Raw genomic sequence first — 25,985 nt, 5'->3', positions numbered from 1 at the left:
CCACCTGACCGGGTGAGTGGAGGGGGCGGGCGAGCCGATGGGGTGGAGTTTATTCGCGCCCCGCCTCCGCCACCAGAGCTTGGGGGCGGGGCCTTCCTGCAACCTTTGCGGCTCCAACATGGCTCCGCGGCTGTGCAGCATCTCTGTGGCGGCGCGGCGGCTGCTGGGGGGTCCGGGGCCTCGCGCTGGGGACGTTGCGGCTGCAGCTGCGGCGCGGTGAGAGCCCGGCCAGGCAGGGATAGACGCGCGCGGGGTGGGGTGCAGGCGCGGGGGCCAGGGACTGGGTCGAGGGGGAGGGGCTGAGACTCCTCGCTTGGAATCTGGGGGTTAGAGGCGGGGCAGGATCAAGGCCTAGGGAGGGGTCTGGGCAAAGAATGGGGGAGGTGAGAAAGGGATGGGTAGGGTCTTTGTCCTGGTTGGGACTGGGCTGTGATGGGGACCTGATGAAAGATGGTGAGAAGGGCAGGTACTGGGCCCTGGAGAGTGGGAGAGGGCAGAAGACAGGAGGAGTGGCCCATTCCCAGGCATAGCTTGTGATTTAACACCCACTGGGGGCTTCTGGTAGTCAGCTCCTCCGTCGGGAAGTTCTGTGGGAAAGAGATGATGGCAGGGGAGCAGTGGGGGATCCCCAGGGGCCATGGTTGCACAGACCCTTTGTTCCTCCACCTCGAACTGTACAGGTGGGGAAACGGACCTGAGAGGGAATGGGAGTTGTCCAAGGTCACCCTCCCTGCTGTGCCGTGGCAGCACCAGGTCGGGGACCCAGGTCTGCCAATGCGCCATGCACTTTGCACCCAACTGGTGGCCTCCTGGGAGTGGGAGTCTGGCTGGGCCATGTGCTCTCAGCCTGGGCTTTTGTTTGGGCCCTGCTCTGGGCTGAGCTAGGGCTTGGCCTCCCTGACTGGCCCTGGGCAGCCCCTCGCTCCTTGGTCCCCACAGCCCTGTACTTCCCCCATCTCTGCATATATGACCCTGCACAGTTATGACTTGGTGCTTGTCTGTCTCTCTCACTAGACCATGATCTCATTTTTCTCTGTTTCCCCAGCCTCCCACCCTCAGAGGGCTCAGGACTGTGTATGGTCAAGGAATATTTACCAAAGAAGTGAGGCCACCTGTTCCCCCTCCCCCAACCTGTGAAAAGGAAGCAACCATCCCTCCTGCCCTGCAGCCCAGGAATGAAGCTGCAAAGTTCTGATAGCGCCTGCCATGAGATGTTACAGCACAGAGCAGTGGGGCTTTTGGACAGCTGGGAAAGAGGAGTGGCATAAGCGCCCCACCTAGACTGCCCAATAATTAGGGATAAAGCTGACACCGTGGGAAAAGCCTAGAGTTTGCCTGGCACTAACAGATCTAACTCAGACTTTGTAGGTGGGGTGACCTTAGGACTCTTTAAGCCTCGGGTTCCTCATCTGTAAAATGGGAGTAATCAGGATGTATCTCATAGGGTTGTTGAGGATTAAAGATGCTGTGGTTGGTCGGGTATGGTGGCTCACGCCTGTAATCCCAGCACTTTGGGAGGCCGAGGCGGGCGGATCACTTGAGGTCAGCAGTTCAAGACCAGCCTGGCAACACGGCGAGATCCCGTCTCTATAAAAAGTACAAAAATGGCTGGGCGCGGTGGCTCACGCCTGTAATCCCAGCACTTTGGGAGGCCGAGGCGGTGGATCACGAGGTCAGGAGATCGAGACCATCCTGGCTAACACGGTGAAACCCCGTCTCTACTAAAAATACAAAAAATTAGCCGGGTGCAGTGGCAGGCGCCTGTAGTCCCAGCTACTCAGGAGGCTGAGGCAGGAGAATGGCGTGAACCCAGGAGGTGGAGCTTGCAGCGAGCCGAGATGGTGCCACTGCACTCCAGCCTGGGCGACAAGAGTGAGACTCTGTCTCAAAAAAAAAAAAAAGTACAAAAATTTCACCATGTTGGTGAAAACGTGTCTCTACTAAAAATACAATTAGCTGGGTGTGATGGCTCACCCCTGTAATCCCAGCTACTAGGAAGCTGAGGCAGGAGAATCAATTGAACCCGGGAGACAGAGGTTGCAGTGAGCCGAGATCACGCTACTGCACTCCAACCTGGGTGACAGAGCGAGACTCCGTCTAAAAAAAAAAAGATTCCGTGGTTGTGAAGTGTCTAGCACTTGACGAACATGCAGCAAGTGTTGCTCCTTAACCCCTAGCCTATGTTTCAAGCAATTTCTGCATGTGACCCACATAATGTTGAGGCTCAAAGGGCTCTGGGAAGATCATCTTTTATGAGCCCTTTGTTTTCCAGATGAAAATATCAAGATTGGGGAAGGGACAGAATGGATTGGTGGTAAAACCATTTGTGTGGCAAACACCCAGAGGCCGTAAAAGGAGCATGGGTCTCAGAGACAGCCTGCTGCCCCTCACTTACTCAGTGACCCTGGATGAGTTGCTGAACCTCCGTCAGCCTCAGTTTCCTTTTCTGTAAAGTGGGGATGTTGGTGTTTTCAGCAGGATTGCTGTGAAGACACTTGAATTAATGTTTATCAAGTCCCTCAAGGACTGTCTTGCAGTTACTTATACCTTAATTCCACATTGGATAACTGAGAACACTCTGTCCTGCTGCCCCTCAGGCTACCCCATATCTCTCCAGAGTCACTAGTAGGGCCAGCAGCAGCCCTTCTGGCCTGTGAGGTTTGGGGGCAATGAGGCTGCTGGGGTGGGGATGGAGTGTGGGCTTTGAAATCAGATGGACCTGGGCCAGGCACCATGGCTCACGCCTGTAATCCCAACACTTCGGTAGGCCAAGGTGGGAGGATCGCTTGAACCCAGGAGGTTGAGACCAGCCTGGGCAACATGGCGAGATCCTGTCTGTATAAAAAATACAAAAATTTGGCCAGGCACCGTGGGTCATGCCTGTAATCCCAGCACTTTAGGAGGCTGAGGCGGGTGGATCACCTGAGGCCAGGAGTTCAAGACCAGCCTGGCCAACATGGTGAAACCCCATCTCTACTAAAAACACAAAAATTAGCCAGGCCGGGCCTGGTGACTCCCACCTGTAATCCTAGCACTTTGGGAGGCCCAGGCAGGTGGATCATGAGGTCAGGTATTCAAGACCAGCCTGGCCAACATGGTGAAACCCCATCTTTATTAAAAATACAAAAATTAGCTGGGCATGGTGGTGTGCGCCTGTAATCCCAGCTACTCTGGAGGCTGAGGCAGGAGAATCGCTTAAACCAGGGAGGTGGAGGTTGCAGTGAGCTGAGATTGCACCAGTGCACTCCAGCCTGGGTGATAAGAGCAAGACTCTGTCTCAAAAAAAAAAAAAAAAAAAAAAATTAGGCATGGTGGTGTGTTCCTGTATTCCCAGCTATTCTGGAGGCTGAGGTAGGAGAATCGCTTGAACTGGGGAGCCGGAGGTTGCAGTGAGCCAAGATCGCGCCACTGCACTCCAGCCTGGGCAACAGAGGGAGACTCCGTATCAAAAAAACAAAACAAAACAAAACAAAACAAAAAAACATGCCGGGTGCGTTGGCTCACACCTGTAATCCCAGCACTTTGGGAGGCTGAGGCGGGCAGATCACCTGAGGTCAGGAGTTCGACCTGGCCAACATAGTGAAACCCTGTCTCTACTAAAAATACAAAAATTAGCTGGGCGTGGTGGCAGATGCCTGTAATCCCAGCTACTTGGGAGACTGAGACAGGAGAATCACTTGAACCCGGGGGGCGGAGGTTGCAGTGAGCTGAGATCGTACCATTGCACTCCAGCCTGGGGAACAAGAGCGAGACTTCGTCTCAAGAAAAAAAAAAAAAAAGCCAGGCATGGTGACACATGTCTATAGTCCCAACTACTCCGGAGGCTGAGGCAGGAGAATCCCTTGAACCTGGGAGGTGGAAGTTGCAGTGAGCCGAGATCGTGCCATTGCACTCCAGCCTGGGCAACAGAGTAAGACTCCATCTCAAACAACAACAAAAATTAGCCAGACATGGTGGTGCGCACCTGTGGTCTCAGCTACTTGGGAGGCTGAAGTGGGAGGATCATTTGAGTCTGGGAGATAGAGGATGCAGTGAGCCATGATTGTGTCACTGCACTCCAGCCTGGGTGACAGAGTGAGACCCTGTCTCGAAAAAAGAAGAAAAAAAATAGAAGAAAAAAGAAAGATGAAGCTGAGCTAGGATCAAAACCTGGATTTGTCCAGAGCTTGTGCTCATAGCACTAGTTCTACTGTTGGTGTTAAGGATGGAAACGACCCCTGATCCCTGAGTGAAGTCACTCTGGGTCAAGGTCTACCTTTTTTTTTTTTTTTTGAGACGGAGTCTCATTCTGTCACCCAGGCTGGAGTGCAGTGGCGCGATTTCGGCTCACTGCAACCTCTGCCCTCTGAGTTCAAGCGATTCTCCTGCCTCAGCCTCCCAAGTAGCTGGGATTACAGGTGCCTGCCACTGCACCCAGTTAATTTTTTGTATTTTTAGTACAGACGGGGTTTCACCATCTTGGCCAGGCTGGTCTTGAACTCCTGACCTCGTGATCCACCCGCCTCGGCTTCCCAAAGTGCTGGGATTACAGGCGTGAGCCACCACGCCCAGCCTAAGGTCTACCATTTCTTTCGTTTCATACTTTCCAGCTTTCATCATTTTCATGCAAGAATGTCTTAGCTCCTCTTTCATTCATTTCTCAAACTTGGACTGCATTCTCACCATGTGCCCAGCACTGCTCCAAGCATAGGGGATACAGCAGGGATACAACAGAACAGACAAGGATTCTGCCCTGCTAGGGCTGCCTCCAGTTTAGAGACTGACAATAAACAAAGCACATAATAAGCCAAAAAGTATAGTGTTTTTTTTTGTTTTTAATTTTTAGTAGAGATGAGGTCTTGCTATGTTTCCCAGGCTGGTCTCAAACTCCTGGGTTTGGCCGGTCATGGTGGATCACGCCTATAATCCCATCACTTTGGGAGGCCAAGTCAGGCGGATCACTTGAGGTCAGGAGTTCGAGACCAGCCTGACCAACATGGTGAAACCCCATCTCTACTAAAACATACAAAAATTAGCTGGGTGTGGTAGCACGCACCTGTAGTCCCAGCTACTCGGGAGGCTGAGGCAAGAGAATCGCTTGAACCCAGGAGGTGGAGGTTGCAGTGAGCTGAGATTGCGCCACTGCACTCCAGCCTGGGCAACAGAGTGAAACTCCATCTCAAAAAAATACAAAAAAAAAAAAAAAAGGCCAAGTGTGGTAGCTCATGTCTGTAATCCCAGCACTTTGGGAGGCTGAGGCAGGAGGATCACCTGAGGTCAAGAGTTCGAGACCAGCCTGGCTAACATGGTGAAAACCCATCTCTACTAAAAATAAAAAATTAGCTGGATGTCGTGGCACATGCCTGTAGTCCCAGCTACTTGAGAGGCTGAGGCTGGAGAATTGCTTGAACCTGGGAGGCGGAGGTTGCAGTGAGCCCAGATCACGCCACTGCACTACAGCCTGGACGACAGACTGAGACTCCATCTCAAACAAACAAACAAAAAAAAAACAACTCCTGGGTTCAAGCAATCCTTCCCTCCTGCGTCAGCCTCCCAAAGTGCTGGGATTATAGGCATGAGCCACTGGGCTCATCCTAGTATAGCGTTTTAGAACGTGCTCTGGAACAAGATAGAGAGCAGGAAGAGAGGGCTTGGGGAGGTCAAGGGTAGGAGAACATTGTAATTTCACTGAGAAAGTGACATTTGTACTCTTGCAAATGTACCCTTGGGGATGCTGGCTTGGAGTTCAAACCCTCCTCTGAGATCTTTGACAAGCTCCTTCTTGGATTTTACCTGTAGAAAACAGCTTTAGGGATGGGCTCCACCACCCTGCTCATTTGACAGATGGGGAAACTGAGGCCCACAGGCAGGAAGGATTAGAGTAGTGGGAAGAGACGGGAGCCCATCAGAGCTCCTGAAGTTTCCAGCGTTCCAGCCCCTAATCTCTTTCTTAGGGATGGCTATTTGACTGATATTTATCTTGGTCAGTGCTGATGTTAATAAATTACTCAGTCTAGTCCTTTCTAGAGCAAAGGTCTTGGTTGATAAATAGTAGGAGCTGCTCTCCTCACTGCCCATCTCCCTCCAGGGGAAGCAGCCCCTCTACATTAAAACGAAAGGTCAGGTCCCTCAGTGCCCAACCTGAGGTGGGGATTGGCTTTCAAGGAAAGAGCGCTGGGTTCTTAACTCTGCCCTCTGATTTTCTGTGCGGCCTTGGGCAAGTCCCTTAAGCTCTCTGGGCTTCTTTCCATTTTATCCTCGCGAGAATGGGAATACTAATAGTACCAATACTATAAGATCATTGCATAGAATCAGTGAGATCCTGCAACTGAAAAGTACATCACAGATTCCTGGCTTAGAGCCTCCCTTATTCTGGTCCAAAAACTTCACAGACCGCACTACCCATCTAATGATAATTGTCTTTTTTTTTTTTTTTTTTGAGACAGAGTTTCGCTCTTGTAGCCCAGGCTGGAGTGCGATGGCACGATCTCGGCTCACTGCAACCTCCGCCTCCCGGGTTCAAGTGATTCTCCTGCCTCAGCCTCCCGAGTAGCTGGGATTACAGGATTGCACCACCATGCCCAGCTAATTTTTGTATTTTTAGTAGAGACTGAGTTTCACCATGTTGGCCAGGCTAGCCTCAAACTCCTGACCTCAGGCAATCCTCCCGCCTCGGCCTCCCAAAGTGCTGGGATTACAGGCATGAGCCACCGCGCCAGGCTGATAATTGTCTTTTTGCTAATGAAGCAGATGCATGTACAATGATCGAGAGAGTTCATGAATTCAGAAATGCTTAACATACTTTAAAATCTTTATAAAAAATTACAATGAATAAAGAAAAATTTAGCCATCTCCTATTCCTCTTTCCCAGGTAAGCATATTAACAGTTTGGGACAAGTAATTTCTTTTCTTTTCTTTTTTTTTTTCTTTCTTTCTTTTTCTTTCTTTTCTTTTCTTTTTTTTTTTTTTTTTTTTGTGAAGATGGAGTCTCACTCTGTCATCCAGGCTGGCGTGCAGTGGCGCGATCTTGGCTCACTGCAGCCTCCGCCTCCTGGATTCAAGCAGTTCTGCCTCAGTCTCTTGAGTAGCTGGGACTACAGGCACACATCACCACTCCTGGCTAATATTTTGTATCTTTTTTTAGTGGAAATGGGGTTTTGCCATGTTGCCCAGGCTAGTCGTGAACTCCTGAACTCCAGCAATCTGCCCGCCTCAGCCTCCCAAAATGCTAGGATTACAGGCATGAGCCAACATGCCCAGCCTCTTTTTTTGTTTTGTTTTGTTTTGTTTTGTTTTTTGAGACAGGATCTGCTGTGTTGCCCAGGCTGGAGTGCAGTGGCCCGATCTCAGCTTGCTGCAACCTCCGCCTCCTGGGTTCAAGCGATCTTCCCACCTCAGCCTCCTGAGTAGCTGGGACTACAGGCGCACTTGACACTCGACCACACCTGGCTAATTTTTTTTTTTTTTTGAGAAAGAGTTTCACTCTTGCTGCCCAGGCTGGAGTGTAGTGGCCCAATCTCAGCTCACTACAACCTCTGCCTCCTGGGTTCAAGCAATCTTCTCACCTCAGCCTCCTGAGTAGCTGGGACTACAGGCACACTCGACCATACCTGGCTAATTTTTTTTTTTTTTTTTTTGAGACAGAGTTTCACTCTTGTTGCCCAGGCTGGAGTGCAATGGCCTGATCTCGGCTTACTACAACCTCCACCTCCTGGGTTCAAGCAATTCTCCTGCCCCAGCCTCCTGAGTAGCTGGGATTACAGGCATGCACCACCACGCCTGGCTAATTTTGTATTTTTAGTAGAGATGGGGTTTCTCCATGTTGGTCAGGCTGGTCTCAAACTCCCGACCTCAGGTAATCCACCCGCCTTGGCCTCCTAAAGTGTTGGGATTACAGGCGTGAGCCACCGTACCCAGCAATTTTTTTATTTATTGCAGAGACAGGGCTTCAGACTCCTGAGCTCAAGTGATCCACCTGCCTCAGCCTCCCAAAGTGCTGGAATTATAGGCGTGAGCCACCATGCCCGGCCCATTTCTCATTTTTATGCTTATACAAACATATCACCACTTTGGCCCGGCGCAGTGGCTCATGCTTGTAATCCTAGCACTTTGAGAGGCCGAGGCAGGTGGATCATGAGGTCAAGAGATCGAGACCGTCCTGGCCAACATAGTGAAACCCCGTCTCTACTAAAAATACAAAAATTAGCTGGGCGTGGTGGCACACGTCTGTAGTCCCAGCTACTTGGGAGGCTGAGGCAGGAGAATCACTTCAACCCGGGAGGTGGAGGTTGCAGTGAGTGGAGATCATACCACTTTACTCCAGCCTGGCGACAGAGCAAGACTCCATCTCAAATACAAACAAATGAACAAAACAAAACAAACATATCAGCACTTTAAGATTATTTTTTAAAAAAAAATTTTTTTTTTTTTTTGAGACATGGTCTCTGTCACCCAGGCTGGAGTGCAGTGGCCTGATCATAGTTCATTGTAGCCTTGATTTCCTGGGCTTCATGCGATCCTCCTAAGTCTCTCAAGTGGCTGAGACTACAGGCATGTGTCACCACACCCGGCTAATTATTGTATTTTTTTAAAATTTTTATTTTATTTTATTTTTTTGAGATAGAGTCTCACTCTATTGCCCAAGCTGGAGTACAGTGGCAAGATCTTGGCTCACTGCAGCCTCAACCTCCCAGGCTCAAGTGATCCTGCCACCTCAGCCTCCCAAGTAGCGGGACTAGAGGCACATACCGTCATGCCCAGCTAATTTTATTTTTTGTAGAGACACGGTCTCACAAGTTTCCCCAGGCTTGTCTCATGGCCTCAAGCAATCCTCCTGCCTCAGCCTCCCAAAGTGCTGGGATTACAGGCATAAGCCAGTCATATTTATTATTTTTTTTGTAGAGATGGAGTCTCATTTTGTTGCCCAGGCTGATCTTGAACTCCTGGGCTCAAGTGATCCTCTGACCTCAGCCTCCCAAAGTACTGGGATTACAGGCATTTAGCCATCGTGCCCAGCTGATTTTATCCGTCCCAATGGCTGCTCCATATTTTGGAAAAAATTGATTGATTTTTTATTTGCAAGACATTTGTCCTTTTTTTTTTTTTTTTTTTTTTTGAGATGGATTCTCGCTCTGTTGCCCAGGCGGGAGTGTGATGGTACGATCTTGGCTCACTGCAACCTCTGCCTCTCAGGTTCAAGCAATTCTCCTGCCTCATGCTCCTGAGTAGCTGGGATTACAGGTGCACACCACCACGCCTGGCTGATTTTTGTATTTTTAGTAGAGACGGGGTTTCGCCATGCTGGGCAGGCTGGTCTTGAACTCCTGACCTCAGGTGATCTGCCTGCCTTGGCCTCCCAAAGTGCTGGGATTGCAGGCGTGAGCCATCACACCCAGCCTAAGACATTTGTCTAACCACATAAAAGTCTTAAAAAGGGATAGGGCAGCCGGGTATTTGTATTGTAAAAATACGAAAATTACCTGGATGTGGTGGTATGCGCCTGTAATCTCAGCTACTCAGGAGGCTGAGGCAGGAAAATTGCTTGAACCTGGGAGGCCGAGGTTGCAGTGAGCCGAGATCGCACCACTGCACTCCAGCCTGAGCAACAAGAGCGAGACTCTGTCTCAAAAAAAAAAAAGAAAAGAAAAAAAGAAAAGAAAGGATAGGGCTTCCTGTGACCTCACTTGGAAAAAACAAAAGAGAAAAAAGAAAAAAGGGATAAGGCTTGCTGCCACTCAGGGATCCCTCTTGCCAGGCTCCCTGGCTAGGAATTGTCTCCATCGGGAGACTTCCTTTTCAGGCCTGGCTGCAAGCTGCACCAAGGCTGTGGAGCGGGAAGATTGGTAGTCTCAAAATAAGCACCCCTGCCTCCTGCTGGGACCTTGGATATGTGTTTAGGATGGGAGTGCAGTTCTGGTCCAGTAGGAGCTGGCAGCAGACCCTCCACTGCCCTTAACCACAGTGCTCATGGGCAAAGCACATAATCATATTCATTGATCATTCATTCATTCATTCATTCATTCTCACAGTATCCTATGGAGATGGGCAGAGCAGGTGTTGGCTGGATGAGTGAATGCATCTTGCTTTGCAGTGCCTTTTACTCCCTCTATCTGCCAAACCAGTCCTGGGGACTGACCAGCTCATCTCCTCCTCTGTAGAGAGTCTGCCCAGGTTGCCAGAAGCAGAGTTAAGGCTAGTTCACCTGGGCTCTTCCAGAGACCCCTCCTATAATTGTGTCCCAAGGCCCATTTCTCCTAGTGGACTATGAGCTCCTCAAGGACAAAGCTTATTTGTATTTGGCTTTCCATGTGTGGGGTCAGGGTGGGGACATGGGCCAAGTGCACTGTGAGAGTGCTGGGGAGGACGGTGAGAGCAGTCTTCTCGTTAGAGGGGACAGAACTTGTACAGAAAGCACAGAGTAGCAGATCCTGGTGTGTTCAGGGAAGAGCACACCTGGAGAGTGAGGTGTACAGGTGAGGGGGCAGGAGAGGAGGCTGACAAGTTAGGTTGGGTTGTCAAGGGCTTTGGGCATGATGCAAGGTGGATTTGGGGTTGATCCTCTTGGCGAGAGGCTGGAGTTATATGACCCAAGTAGAGGACCTCTTGGAAGGGGGATGAAGTGGAGGCAGGGAGGCTAGAGAGAGAAGTGGGAGGTGGGGCTGCCTCTCCTGGCGTCCTGAGGCTCTGCAAAGCTTCAAGAAGCCAACTGGGCAGCTGGAATATCTGTAGAAAGGAGCTGGCTCCAATAGCATTTCACAGTCTGGAGCTGCCACAGGACTCCGTGGCCCTGTTCCCAGAAATGTGGGTCACTGGTCTAGGGGAGCAGGACATCCAAGTGGATGGAATTGCTGGGGCTCCCCCAACCTCCGCGCGTTCCCCTCAACTCCTCTGTCCTGCAGTTTCTATTCCAAGGACAATGAAGGCAGCTGGTTCCGCTCCCTCTTTGTTCACAAAGTGGATCCCCGGAAGGATGCCCACTCCACCCTGCTGTCCAAGAAGGAAACCAGCAACCTCTATAAGATCCAGTGTGAGTGGCTGCTGAGCTGACCAATTTCTGCCCTTTCAGGGTCTCTGGGGGCCTGTGAGGCTCCAGGAAGGAGATGGGAGGGTCTGGAATGTCCTCAGCTGTCCTGGGACCCCTGGCCTTGATGGGCTCCCCTCACCCCAAGTTCTTCCCTGTGTACACACCCTACCTCACTTCTTGTTCTCTGTCCTCTGTTGCAGTTCACAATGTAAAGCCTGAATACCTGGATGCCTACAACAGCCTCACGTGAGCACCCTGCATCCATACATCCCATCCCCTGCTTGGGTGGGGAACACACTTTCAGCAAATTTGCAGAACATCCTCCACCCTGTTCTTTTCTGTAGAAATCCAGGAGATGTAGATTTCTTTTATTTCTGCCTTTTTCTTTCTTTCTTTCTTTCTTTCTTTCTCTCTTTCTTTTTTTTTGAGATGGAGTTTTGCTCTTGTTGCCCAGGCTGGAGTGCAATGGCGCGATCTCGGCTCACTGCAACCTCTGCCTCCCAGGTACAAGCGATTCTCCTGTCTCAGCCTCACAAGTAGCTCGGATTACAGGCATGCGTGCCGCTAAGCATGGCTAATTTTTTTGTATTTAGTAGAGACAGGGTTTCACCATGTTAGTCCGGCTGGTCGCAAACTCCTGACCTCAGGTGATCCACCTGCCTCGGCCTCCGAGTGCTGGGATTACAGGCATGTGCCACTGCGTTTGGCCCCATTTTCTTTCTTTCTTTTTTTTTTTTTTAAGAGATGGTCTCCAGGAGGCGGAGGTTCCAGTGAGCCGAGATTGTGCCATTGCACTCCAGCCTGGGCAACAAGAGCAAAACTCTGTCTCACACACAAAAAAGAGAGATGGGATCTCACTTTGCTGCCCAGGCTGGTCTCAAACTACTGGGCTCAAGCAATCCTCCTGCCTCAGTCTCCCAGTGTTGGGATTACAGGTGTGAGCCACTGTGCCCAGCGAAGATGTAAATTTCAGTGTCAGAAGTCCTGAGGGCCTCTTGCCTAGCTTCTGCATTTTAGAGATGGAGAGTCTGAGGCCCAGCCCCAGGGTCTGTTTGAACTGAGTTTGAACCCTTATCTCAGAGGCCCTGGTGGCTATGTGAACCCTGCCCCTCTCTGCACCTCCCCCACAGGGAGGCTGTGCTGCCCAAGCTTCACCTGGATGAGGACTACCCATGCTCACTCGTGGGCAACTGGAACACATGGTATGGGGAGCAGGACCAGGCAGGTAAGGCGCTCACCTCCCTAGTGCCATTGCCACTGCCCAGCCCTGGCCTCCAGCACCTTTCACACCTGGCTGTTCTCCACTCCCTCTCCACAACAGCACCTGGTGGGGCTCTTACCAAAACCTCATCACCTCACTCCCCTGCTCAAATACCTGTCCTGGCTCCCCTGTGCCCTCAAGGTGACCCGTGAAGCCTGTGACTCCTTCCCGGCCCTGCCCCCAGCCTCATGGCACCAAATCCTCCATGCCTCTCTGTGCTGTCCCACCCAGGACTCAGTTCCTCAGATTGACAGTTTCACTCTTTAGTTCCAGACTACTGCTCATTCTCTTTCTTCTGCCTTAAGCATTATTTCTTGTTTGCCTGCTTTACCGGGATCACTGTCTTTTATTCTTTTTTTTTCCGAGACTGAGTTTCACTCTTGTTGCCCCAGGCTGGAGTGCAGTAGTGCAATCTCGGCTCACTGCAACCTCCGCCTCCCCAGTTTAAGCAATTCTCTTGTCTCAGCCTCCTGAGTAGCTGGGATTACAGGCATGTGCCACCACGCCCAGCTAATTTGGTATTTTTAGTAGAGATGGGATTTCACCATGTTGGTCAGGCTGGTCTTGAACTCCTGATCTCAGGTGATCCACCTGCCTCAGCCTCCCAAAGTGCTGGGATTACAGGTGTGAGCCACCGCACCTGGCCTTTTTTTTTTTTTCTTTTTTCTTTTTTGAGACAGGGTCTCGCTCTGTCACCCAGGCTGGCAGATAGTGGCACAGTCTTGGCTGACTGCAACCTCCACCTCCTGAGTTGAAGAGATTCTCCTGCCTCAGCTTCCCGAGTAGCTGGGATTACTGGCCTGTGCCACCATGCCTGGCTAATTTTGTATCTTTAGTAGAGATGGGGTTTCACATGTTGGTCAGGCTGGTCTCGAACTTCTTACCTCAGGTGATCCACCTGCCTCGGCCTCCCAAAGTGCTGGGATTACAGGAGTGAGCCACACTCCCGGGCTTTTTTTTTTTTTTGAGACAGGGTCTTGCTCTGTCACACAGGCTGGAGTGCAGTGGCATAATCTTGGCTCACTCGAGCCTCAATTTCCCAGGCTCAAGCAGTACTCCTACCTCAGCTTCCTGAGTAGCTGGGACTACAGGTGCGCTCCACCATGCTGGGCTAATTTTTGTGTTTTTTGGTAGAGACGGGGTTTCTCCATGTTGCCCAGGCTGGTCTCGAATTCCTGAACTCAAATGATCCTACCTCCTCGGCCTCCCAAAGTGCTAGGATTGCAGACATGAGCCATCGTGCCTGGCCTTTCAGTTTTATTCATTTTTAAATTTTCATTTATTTATTTATTTTTGAAACCAGGTCTTGTTGCCGAGTGGGGAGTGCAGTGGTGTGATCACAGCTCACACAGCCTTAACCTCCTGAGCTTAAGCAATCCTCCTACCTCAGCCTCCTGAGTAGCTGGGACCACAGGTGCATGCCACAATGCCCAACGAATTTATTTTAAATTTTTTGTAGAGACGGGATCTCCCTATGTTACCCAGGGTGGTCTCAAACTCCCGGGCTCAAGCGATCCTTCCACTTTGGCCTCCCAAAGTGCTGGGAGTACAGGCATGAGCCACAGTGCCTGGACTATTCACTTTTTTATTTTGGCATAGATGTCACCTCCTCCTGGAAGGCTGCCGAGATTTCCTCCACCCGGGCTGGGTCAGGCACCTTCCTTAGCTCTCCAGGCCTCAGTAATTACCTCCTCACGCCCTGATCATGTACCCCTATAGCTGCCTGTTTAGTTGTCTGTCTCCATATATGGGTGAATCCCCAATATGCAGCACATATTTGTGGAATAAATAGGAGTTCTTCTTGTCTGAGCTGGTGTCTTACAGTCCCAGGGGCACCCCTAGCATGCCCCATCCCAGCCTAATAGACACATCAAAGTTGGCACCAGCTATAAGAACCCACACATGAATTTGGCTGACTCACAGCATCTCAGCCACTCAAAAGGACCTCAAATTCAGACCCACACTGTCCAAAATGATAGCCACTAACCACATGTAGTTATTTATTTATTTATTTATTTATTTGAGATGGAGCCTCGCTCTGTACTGTCACCCAGGCTGGGGTACAGTGGTGCAATCTTGGCTCACTGCAACCTCTGCCTCCTGGGTTCAAGTGATTCTCCTGCCTCAGCCTCCTGAGTAGCTGAGGTTACAGGCGTGTGCCACCACACTCGGCTAATTTTTGTATTTTTAGTAGAAACAGGGTTTCACCATGTTGGTCAGGCTGGTCTCGAACTCCTGACCTCATGATCCTCCCACCTGAGCCTCCCAAAGTGTTGGGATTACAGGCATCAGCCACTGTGCCTGGCCTATTTATTTATTTTTTTGAGACAGCGTCTCACTCTGGTTTCCCAGGCTGGACTGCAGTGGTGCAATCACAGCTCACTGCACCCTTGACCTCCTGGGCTCAGACGATTCTCTCACCTTAGCCTCCCGAGTACTGGAACTACAGGTATGCGCCACCACAGCCAGCTAATTTTTTATATTTTTAGTAGAAACGGTTTCGCTATGTTGCCCAGGCTGGTCTTGAACTCCTGGACTCAAGCAATCCGTCAGCCTTGGCCTCCTGGACTACTGAGATTACAGGTGTGAGCCACTGCACCCTGGCCTCACATGTAGCTATTGAAATTTATATTAGTTAAAATTACATAAAATTTAAAGTTCAAGCTGTGTGCCAAGGTGCTCACCTGTAGTCCTAGCTACTTGGGAGGCTGAGGTGGGAGGATTGCTTGAGCCCAGGAGTTCGAGGCCGTGATTGAATACCATCACACCTATGAATAGCCACTGCACTCCAGCCTGGGCAACACAGTGAGACCCTGTCTCTAAAAAAGAAAAAATTCAGGACTGAGTATGGTGGCTTATGCTTATAATCCCAGCAGATTAGGAGGCTGAGGTGGGAGGAACACTTGAGGCCAGGAGTTTGAAACCAGCCTGGGCAACATAGTGACACTTTGCTTCTATAAAGAAAATACATATTAAAAAAAAGAAGAAGAAAATATTTTAAAAAAGAAAAAATTCAGTTTCTTAGTCATACTAGCTACATTTCAAATGCTCACTCATACACACACAGGCTCATGCAGAAAGTACTTTTGGACAGTACTGGTTCAGAGTGTCTGCATAGCACAGCCATAACAGATGGTTCTCTAAACTTCCCTTGAACACTCCTAGCCATGAAGAGTTCACTTGTAAGCCAATCTATTTCATCCTTTGACAGCCCTGATAATCGTGTCTTTGAAAATAATCTGTGACCTGCAGATAGATAGGTGTATCTCCTTAATCAATTATTTGGTTTCCGTAACAGACATTAACATATTATTTATGTTTTATTTTTATTATTTCCATTTAGAAACAGGGTCTCACTATATTGCCCAGGCTGGAGTTGAACTTCTGGGCTCGGGCAATCCTCCTGAGTAGCTGGGACTACAGGCGTGTGCCATCGTACCTGGGACTACAGGCGTGTGCCATCGTACCTGGCTAGACACTGATATGTGGCTAAGGGAATAAGAGAAAAGCAAATTGCCTTCAGTTTCAGCCACTACAGCTTTCCCATTTTAAGCTTGACTTGATCAGCTCCAGCAGTATTCCTTGAATTCTCTTAAGCATTTGCTAGTTGTGAAATGAACTCTGAGGGATGGGATCCTGACTTTTTCTTTTTTTTCTTTTTCGAGACCGAGTCTCACTCTGTTACCCAGGCTGGAGTGCAGTGGCGTGATCTCAGCTCACTGCAACCTCTGCCTCCCGGATTCAAGCAAGTTCTCTTGCCTCAGCCTCCCGAGTAGCTGGGACTACAAGTATGAACCACCATGCCTGGCTAATTTTTGTATTTTTAGTAGAGATGGAGTTTCACCATCTTGGCCAGGCTGGTCTCGAACTCCTGACCACAGTTGATCCACCTGCCTCGGCCTCCCAAAGTGCTGGGATTAAAGGCGTGAGCCACTGCCCCTGGCCTTTTTCTTCTTTTTATTTTTCTGTCTGGGACAGGGTCTCGCTCTGTCACCCAGTTTGGAGTGCAGTGGCATGATCATAGCTCACTGTAACCTTGAACTCCTAGGCTCAGGCGATCCTCTCACCTCAACTTCTCGAGTAGCTGGGACCACAGACGTGCACCACCATGCCTGGGCTAGTTGTTTTGTTTTGTTTGTTTGTTTTGTAGAGATGAGGTCTTGCTATGTTGCCCAGGCTGATCTCAAACTCCTGAGCTCAAGTGCTCCTCTCCTGCCTCAGCCTCCCAGAGTGCTGGGATTACAGGCCTGAGCCGCTGCGCCTGGCTGATCCTGACTTTTTAAAGCATACCCTACATTTTTTGTACCTTGAAGTTCAGTCCCTCACATAGTCAGCTGAATCATGTTGAGCTGTACGCTGGGAGTAGGGTTCAGGAATCTACATTTTAATAAACTTGTAAGAACCATTGATCCATCTCCTATAGGGAGCACCACAATTGTTAGACAATTCCTTCTTGGCTGGGCGCGGTGGCTCATGCCTGTATCCCAGCACTTTGGGAGGCTGAGGCGGGTGCATCACCTGAGGTCAGGAGTTCAAGACCAGCCTGGCTAACAAGGTGAAACCCTGTCTCTACTAAAAATACAAAAATTAGCTGGGCGTGGTGGCATGCGCCTGTAATCCCAGATACTTGGGAGGCATAGGCAGGACAGTCTCTTAAACCCAGGAGGTGGATGTTGCAGTGAGCTGAGATCACGCCACTGCACTCTGGCCTGGGTGACAGAAAAATAAACAAAATTCCTTCCTCTTGCCAGTGATGCTGTCCTTGTAACTTTTCTCCGTTAATCCGTTTTCCACAGGTCATTCCTGGTTTTGGTAGATTTCCATCCATACAGTACTTTTGCCATTTCCTTTGGGAAAAAGACCTTTAAACCATAGGGTCAGGCCATTTTGCAGATGGGAAAATCAAGGCACAGATGGAGTCAAAAACAGGTGAAGGTCAGGCTGGGGATGGGGATGGGAAGTTACAGAGTCTGAGTTTCTAGACTGCTGGCAGCCAGCTGCCCTTAGCTCTAGCTTGCCTGTGTGATCCCCTGGGGACCTTCCTCCGCTGATGGGCCCAGCCATGCTCCCAGGATGGCAAAACTGTTCCTTTCTTCTCCTCCACAATTAATTAGGTTTCTTTGTTACTAGGAATTAGATTAGTTTCCTGGGGTGGCCAGCATACTGCAAACTGGGTGGCTTAAAATAACAGAGGTTTATCCTGTCACGGTTCTGGAGGCCGGAAGTCACAAATCAAGGTGTTGACAGGGCTGTCCTTCCTCCTAAGGCCTTAGGGGAGAACCCTTCCTTGCCTCTTCCAGTTTCTGGGGATTGCTGGAAACTCTTAGTGTTCCTTGGCTTGTAGACTTGTCATTCTAATCTCTGCCTCCCTCGTCACATGCTGTTCTCTCTGTGTGTGTCTGTCTTCACATAGTGTTCTTCTGTGTCCAGATCTCCCACTTCTGATAAGGACACCAGTCACTGGACTCAGGGCTCACCTAGTATAATCTCATCTTAGGTCGATTATACCCACAGAGACCTATTTCCAAATAAGGTCACATTCTGAGGTTCTGGGTCGGCATAAATTTTGAGGGGACATTGTTCAACTCAGTGCAGATAATATGATTTTTATTTATTTTTATTTTTATTTATTTATTTTTTGAGACGGAGTCTTGCTCTTTTGCCCAGGCTGGAGTGCAGTGGTGCGATCTCAGCTCACCACAACCTTTGCATCCCAGGTTGAAGCGATTCTCTTGCCTCAGCCTCCTGAGTAGCTAGGATTACAGATGTGCATCACCACGCCCAGCTAATTTTTGTTTTAGTAGAGATGGGGTTTCGCCGTGTTGGTGAGGCTGGTCTCGAATTTCCGACTTCAGGTGATCCACCCGCCTCAGCCTCCCAAAGTTGATTATTTATTTACTTGAGATGGAGTCTCACTCTGCCACCCAGGCTGGAGTACACTGGCGCAATCTTGACTCACTGCAACCTCTACCTCCTGGGTTCAAGCGATTCTCCTGCCTCAGCCTCCCGAGTAACTGGGATTATAGGCATGTGCCACCACACCCAACTAATCTTTTTTTTTTTTTTTTAAGATGGAGTCTCGCTCTGTCGTCCAGGCTGGAGTGCAGTGGCACGATCTCGGCTCACTGCAAGCTCTGCCTCCTGGGTTAATGCCATTCTCCTGCCTCAGCCTCCTGAGTAGCTGGGACTATAGGTGCCCGCCACCACGCCTGGCTAATTTTTTGTATTTTTAGTAGAGACGGGGTTTCACTGTGTTAGCCAGGATGGTCTTGATCTCCTGACCTCGTGATCCACCTTCCTCAGCCTCCCAAAGTGCTGGGATTACAGGCGTGAGCCACCGTGCCTGGCCCAGGATTTTTATAAATTCTAACAGTACAAAGAGTTTTCCATGCAAAGTAAGCTTCCCTCCTGCCCGAGGCCCCACAGGCCTCCATTCTGTGTCCCAGGGGCATCTACTGTCAATCTCTTTTTTTTTGAGACGGAGTTTCGCTCTTGTTGCCCAGGTTGGAGTGCAATGGCACGATCTTGGCTCACCGCCACTTCTGCCTCCCAGGTTCAAGTGATTCTCCTGCCTCAGCCTCCCAAGTAGCTGGGATTACAGGCATGCGCCACCACACCTGGCTAATTTTGTATTTTTAGTAGAGATGGGGTTTTTCCATGTTGGTCAGGCTGGTCTCCACCCACCTCAGCCCCCCAAAATGCTGGGATTACAGGTGTGAGCCACTGCGCCTGGTCTACTGTCAATCTCTTAAGTCGCCATTAAGAGGTGATGCATAAATTTGCATCTCTGGATGTCCTTGCCACCTCAACACATGAGGTAGCATACCACACATCCTCTTCTGTTCCTTGGTTCCTTTTTTCAATTCACTGTCTTGGAATGTTCCATATCAGCCCATCAGTTCTCCCCTGTCCTTTTGTTCAGCTGCCCCTCCAAGGCCTGGTGGTCTTCCTTATGCATGCCACTGCTTCCAGGGTACAGGACACATCTGATCTTCTTGTTGCTATTTAAGGAAGGTGGGGTGGGAACATTATTCCCATTTTCAAGATGAGAACATTGAGGCCTAGAGCAGTCCAAGGCTGCTGGGCAGAGCTGGAGCTGAAATCCAGGTCTCCTAGACTTGTGTCTAGGGTCATCCCCTCCCCAGCATGGTCTTCCACCAAGGCAGAGGGAACTCAGGGAGTCTTGCTGCTACAGGGAACCAGGCCACCCGCCTCCCCCATCCCCACCACTTAGCCACCCTTGGGGAGGTCATCTGCTGGGGGTCCCAGCAGCTCACTGACCTATACCTCTCACCCCCAACAGTGCACCTGTGGCGATTCTCAGGTGGCTACCCAGCCCTCATGGACTGCATGAACAAGCTCAAAAACAATAAGGTATGTTAGTGTCCACTCAGCACACCTCTCTGGATGTGGGATGCAGCCCAGCCCTGTGCTGGGGACTACTCTGCTACCCCATGAAGCACACTGTCAGGATGGAGCGCACTTCCTGGTAGCCATGCCTTTACCACCATGCCCACAGGAGTACCTGGAGTTCCGAAGGGAGCGGAGCCAGATGCTGCTGTCCAGGAGAAACCAGCTGCTCCTCGAGTTCAGCTTCTGGAATGAGCCACAGCCCAGAATGGGTCCCAACATCTATGAGCTGAGGACATACAAGCTCAAGGTGCCTCCCTCCGACAGACCCCCTCCTGCCCCCCAATTTCCCTGCTGCAATGCTGCTTTGCAGCTGCCCCAACACCTAGACTGGGGCTTCTGGCTTCTCTCTCCCTATGGGCTCAGAGCAGAGTTGTGTACACATGTGTGCAAACATGCACACCAGGTGTGTGTCAGGGCCTGCGAATGAGGCCAAATGGCCGCTGCAGCTTGGGAGGTGGGGAGACAGGGCAGTTTCCCTTCCTTGCCAAGCTGTGATGCTATGAAGCTGAGGTGGGGGCTCATTCCCATCATCCCTTTGGTTCTCTTTCAGCCAGGAACCATGATCGAGTGGGGGAACAACTGGTAAGTGGCAGCACCAAGACTGGGGTTGGGGGAGGCGTACCCTGCTCACCTGCCCCACCAAGGCCCCTGGTGGGCCACCTTTTCCAGGGCCATATCACAGGGAACTCTTTACCTTCTGCCCCTCATGGATCTGGGAGAAGGATCCAACCAGGAGGTGAGGATCTCCTAGAAGGTTGTGACCCCTCCGTTGGTAGAACACCCCGCCATCAGTCCTTTCTCTCAGCATCCCGGAGGACCGTGGGTTCCACCTAGGCCCCTCCTGTGAAGTGTGGCCAAGGAATCAGCCTCAGTACCCTCTGCACCAGCCCTGGCTTCTGCCCCATATTATTGTGCCTTCTCCAGGGCTCGGGCCATCAAGTACCGGCAGGAGAACCAGGAGGCAGTGGGCGGCTTCTTCTCACAGATAGGAGAGCTCTACGTGGTGCACCATCTCTGGGGTAGGTTGAGGACCTTCCAGGAGCCTTTTGTTAGTTCTCTTTCTCTGTCATCACTCTCTGTAGCCAATGGGGTTGTATTAGTGTCCTCATAGAACTTAATGTTCTAGCAGGAGACACTATCTTAGATGTAAAGTCACAAAAAGATCAATTTCAGATTACAAATAATATTTATAGAAAATAGGCAAGGAGTCTGGGAGCGGTGGCTCAAGTGTATAATCACGACACTTTGGGAGGCCGAGGTGGGCAAATCAAAGGTCAAGAGATCGAGACCATCCTGGCCAATATGGTGAAACCCCATCTCTACTAAAAATACAAAAATTAGCTGGGCGTGGTGGCGCATGCCTGTAGTCCCAGATACTCGGGAGGCTGAGGCAGGAGAATCACTTGAACCCGGGAGGTGGAGGTTGCAGTGAGCTGAGATCACGCCATTGCACTCCAGCCTGGCAACAGAGCGAGACTCCGTCTCAAAAAAAAAGAAGAAAAAAAAAAGGCAGGGAGAGATGATGGTGAAAAACATAGGGGATCTACATTGGTCTAGGTAGACAAATAATGCCTCTCTGAGGGAGTAAAATGTAAGCTAAGGGGTAAAATGTAAGCTGAGAGCTAAAGGATGAGAAGGAGCCAGCTGTGAATTGCTAGGCAAAAGCATTCCAAGTAGACAGAGCAGCACATGCAAAGGCCCTGTGGTGGGGAAAGGCCTTCGGGGTTTTGAGGTGTGGCAAGGAGGCCAGTGTGGAGTGAGTAGGGAAGAATGTGGGGAGATGGAACAGGAGAGGGGGAATGAGTTGGGATTTATTGTAAATGCAATGAGAGACTATTTGTTTCAAATAGCAGTGACACGACCTGATTTTTGTTCTAGTATGATTTCTCTGGCTGCTGTCTGCTTTGTTAAGAGTGCTTGGTAGGCGAGCAAGAGAGAAAGCAGGGCTTCAGGAAGCCATTACTCTAGTTCAGGCAGGAGGGGATGGGGCAGTGGGATGCTGAGAATTCCACAGAAGATTTGTTAGTCTAGAGGTGGAACCAACAGGACTTGTGGATGAATTGTCTGTGTGGGGCAAGAGAAGGAGAAGGGCATTCCAGAAGAGCTCCCAGGCTCGTGCTTGAGCTGCTGTGTGTCATCATCTCCTGAGTCTGGGAGGTCTAGGGAAGGAGCAAGTCAGTGGGGTCAGGAGCGTAATTTTGGCCCTTGGAATTACTTTTTTTTTTTTTTTTTTTTTTTTCAAGACACAGTCTTGCTCTGTCACCTAGGCTGGAGTGCAGTAGTGTGATCTCAGCTCACTGCAACCTCCGCCTCCCGAGTTCAAGTGATTCTCGTGCCTCACGCTCCTGAGTAGCTGGGATTACAGGCATGCAGTAGCATGCCCGACTAATTTTTGTATTTTTAGTACAGACAGAGTTTCGCTATGTTGGCCAGACTGGCCTCGAACTCCTGGCCTCAAGCAGTCCACCAGCCTTGGCCTCCCAAAGTGCTGGGATTATAGGCATGAGCCACCGCACCCAGCCGGAAGTGTTACACTAAAAATGCTGACACACCAAAGTAGAGATGTCAAGTAGGCAGTAGATGGATATAGGAGTCTGGAGCCCTTGGGAGTGTTTGCGACTAGAAATATAAATGTAGGCAATATTAACATATGTACTGATTGGATGGATTATTAAAGCAGACAGTGTTTGCTAATAGTCTGAGGGAGGCATCTAGGGAGGAGGAGACAGCAGTGCAGGGTTTAGGGGACAGTGGGAAGAGGGCCCTGTGCTGGGTAAGGGATCCAGTCCTCTGTGCCTGAGGAATGAGCCTGTGCCTTTCTCACAGCCTATAAAGACCTGCAGTCTCGGGAGGAGACTCGAAACGCTGCCTGGAGGAAGAGAGGCTGGGATGAAAATGTCTACTATACAGGTGAGTGAAGCCTTTGGAGGTCTTCTGCTGAGAACTCTGTCTGAGGATGGAATCCTCTCTGCAAGGACATCTAGTCTTTCTTGATTACCTCCAGTGATGGGGAACTCACTTTTAAGACAATGAGTTAATGGGTTTCTATCCAAGTGGCACACTCCATAGGATACCAGCAGGCCTAGGTGAGTACTCTAGGGGATGATAACATAGCCAGGGCCACGCCTCTGCCTAGGAGATGTGGATTAGCGAACGCCCATTGTGACCTTGGGCATGGTTCTTTACCTCGCTGAGGCTGTTCCCTCGTCTGTAAGATAGTGATGGTGATAGTGCTTCTGTCAGAGGGCTATAATGGAAGATTCTACAAACTATTTTATTATTTTATATTTTATTTTATTTTATTTTATTTATTTTTGAGACACAGTCTCACTCTGTCACCCAGGGTGGAGTGCAGTGGCATGATCTTGGCTCACTGTAACCTCCACCTCCCAGGTTCAAGCCATTCTCCTGCCTCAGCCTCCCGAGTAGCTGGGATTACAGGCGTGTGTCACCATGTCCAGCTAATTTTGTATTTTTAGTAGAGATGGGGTTTTATCATGTTGGCCAAGCTGGTCTCGAACTCCTGACCTCAGGTGATCCGCCTGCCTCGGCCTCCCAAAGTGCTGTGATTACAGGCATGAGCCACCACATCCGGCCCACAAACTCATTTATGAAAAGTGCTTTCTCCAATGTCTGTCACAAAGGAAGCATGCAGGAAATGTTTTTGAATAAGGTTTTTGTTTTTGTAGAGATGCAGTCTTACTATGTCACCCAGGCAGGTCTCAAACTCCTGGGCTCAAGCAGTCCTCCCACCTCAGCCTTCCAAAGTGCTGGGATCATAGGCATGAGCTACTGTGCCCAGCCTTGAACAAGTTTTTTGCTCAAGGTGTTTGCCACTTTGCTAGGAACCTGAAACCACCTAGAGTCAGTGGGTGTTAATTAAGCCCTCACTGTGTGCCGGGAACTGTGGTAGGTAGGTGGTTGAGGGGCACATAAATGAACAAGAGCCTGTCCTTGCCATTGAGAAGCTTACAGTGATCACTTACCAGGTGGTATGAGGGAGAATGTGCCTGCTGAAGGAGTTAGCAGGAGCCTTGCTATTCAGTGTGGTCCCAGCTGGGTATGGTGGCTCACAACTGAAATCCTAGTACTTTGGGAGGCCAAGGCAAGAGGATCACTTGAGGTCAGTAGTTTAAGACCAGCCTGGGCAACATAGGGAGACCCCATCTCTACAAAACATTTTTTAAAAATTAGCAGGACATGGTGTTTCCCACCTGTAGTCCCAGCTACTTGGAAGGCTGAGGTGGGAGGATCACTTGATCCCAGGAGTTTGAGGCTGCAGGGAGCCATGATTGTGCCATTGCACTCCAGCCTGGGCAACAAGAGTGAAATTCCATCTCAAACAAAGAAACAAACAAACAAGAATAACAAATCGCAGGCTTCCTGCAACCCACCAAATCAGAATCTGCACATTAACAAGAACTGCCAAGTGATTTGTATGCACATTAAAGTTTGAAAAGCTCTGAGCTGGAGGAAAGAGTCTAACCTCCTGGATGACCTTGAGCTGACCTTCTCTAGGCTGCACCCTCTCTATCTGTAAAACGAGGCAGTTGGTCTAAATCAGTGTTTTTCTTTTCTTTTTTTTTGAGACGGAGTTTTGCTCTTGTTGCCCAGGCTGGAGTGCAATGGCCTGATCTCGGCTCACGGCAACCTCTGACTCCCGGGTTCAAGCGATTCTCCTGCCTCAGCCTCCCGAGTAGCTGGGATTACAAGCATGTGCCACTACGCCCGGCTAATTTTGTATTTTTAGTAGAGAGAGGGTTTCTCCATGTTGGTCAGGCTAGTCTCGAACTCCTGACCTCAGGTGATCCGCCTGTCTTGGCCTCTCTAAGTGCTGGGATTATAGGCACAAGCCACCATGCCTGGCCAACAGATAACTATTAAAATTTAAGAAAATGTTATTCTCATCACCACCAAAGTCCTGTCTTATCCCATAATTTGAGGGATCTGGTGCTCTTCATGGGCCCTTCCACGAGGGCAATGGGACATTCCTGTCGCAGCATCTGGGGCCTCCTCCTGCCCACTCAAAGGCCAGCATGTGTGGGTGGGGCCAGGGGAGGTTGTTGGCTTGCTTGAGCCCCCTGTGTGACCTCTGCCTTCTCTCTCCGCAGTCCCCCTGGTGCGACACATGGAGTCTAGGATCATGATCCCCTTGAAGATCTCGCCTCTGCAGTGATGCTGCCTACACCTCCACCTCCTTCCCCTTCTCCCTCAGGCAACCCCGACAGACAGTGGCACTCCTGGTCCTGCTGTCTTGGTTTTGTCTTGGCTCTGGGAGGACTCTGAGGGGCAGTGCTCAGTTCAGACAAGGGGGAACTGAAGGCTGACAAGTTCTGAGGATTACAGCTCTGCCCAGGCCCTTTCTACTTTCCCTGCCTGCCTCCTTCCCCCTGCTAGAAGTAGTTTCTGATTTCCCTGAATGAAAGATAGTGATCTTTTAGGCCTTCATATATCTTCTAAAATTCCTCATCTCAAGGCCACCAGTCCCCAGTTATCACCCTTGGAAATCCTCTGTTTAGCTTAGTTGCACAAAAGGTAGTATGTCCAGTGGCTAGAGGTGGGGTGGGAAGAGAGGAGGCCAGGCCAGGCCCTCAGGAATTCCCTGGTTTCCACTGGGCCACCCACTTGCTGGACAGTCTGAGCCAAGTCCCTCCTGCTGGAGAAAAGCCTGGAACTGCCAAAACAAAAAAACAGAAACAAACAAACCTCGTCACCACGGTCAGGAGGAGGTTCAGACATTCTGCCCAGAGGGGCTGGGGAAAGGGATGGGAGCCAGGAAAGATTTAGGGGCAGGAGACAGACACGTAACAGGAACTTGGAAGGTAGAACTTAGAATTCAGAACTTGGGTTTCAACTGTAGAATTTGGAATCTGGAATACAGAATTGGGAAGAAGAACAGAGATGACAAAAGACCACTTGAAGAGAGGTTCCTAATACTAGACAGATGAAGAGTGGCTTGGCTGTTTCCCCCTGCATATTGGGGTTGAAAACTTAGAAATGTGTAGTTCCAGTCCTTCTATGCAGAGTCTCTCCTGCCCTCCCTCCTTCCTGCAGGCAAATATACAAGCTAGACCCTGTTCCCTCACCCTGTATCCTGTCTCCCCTAATTGACATTCTATCAGCCCAACCCTCATTCTGCAGGGCCACCTGGTGTGTGGAGGTGGCGGGGGGGGGGGGTCAGTGACTCTGGGGGTCTCCTCAGTGACCCCCATACCTCATCATGAACCCTTGGGTAGCTTGATTCTGCCTACCATCCAGGAAAACTTGTGCTGGAATTGCTGATGGAACCAATTAAATATTTACTATAAA

The 25,985-nt window shown here is 50.2% G+C and overlaps 1 protein-coding gene across 1 annotated transcript; it reads left to right on the top strand.

The window, feature by feature from the left end:
* The first annotated feature begins 59 nt into the window (after nucleotides 1-59).
* On the top strand, nucleotides 60-25,985 carry NIPSNAP1 (nipsnap homolog 1). Its single transcript, XM_034948493.3, has 10 exons — nucleotides 60-216; nucleotides 10,878-11,005; nucleotides 11,203-11,248; nucleotides 12,133-12,227; nucleotides 19,567-19,637; nucleotides 19,783-19,923; nucleotides 20,227-20,258; nucleotides 20,601-20,695; nucleotides 22,503-22,586; nucleotides 24,788-25,985. Exons 1-10 carry the CDS (start codon nucleotides 119-121, stop codon nucleotides 24,850-24,852), a joined length of 855 nt encoding a protein of 284 aa, XP_034804384.2. The 5' UTR covers nucleotides 60-118; the 3' UTR covers nucleotides 24,853-25,985.

This window comes from Pan paniscus, chromosome 23, assembly GCF_029289425.2.
Source record: "Pan paniscus chromosome 23, NHGRI_mPanPan1-v2.0_pri, whole genome shotgun sequence".
NCBI classification, from domain to species: domain Eukaryota; kingdom Metazoa; phylum Chordata; class Mammalia; order Primates; family Hominidae; genus Pan; species Pan paniscus.
This window is presented reverse-complemented; position numbering and strand designations above follow the sequence as displayed.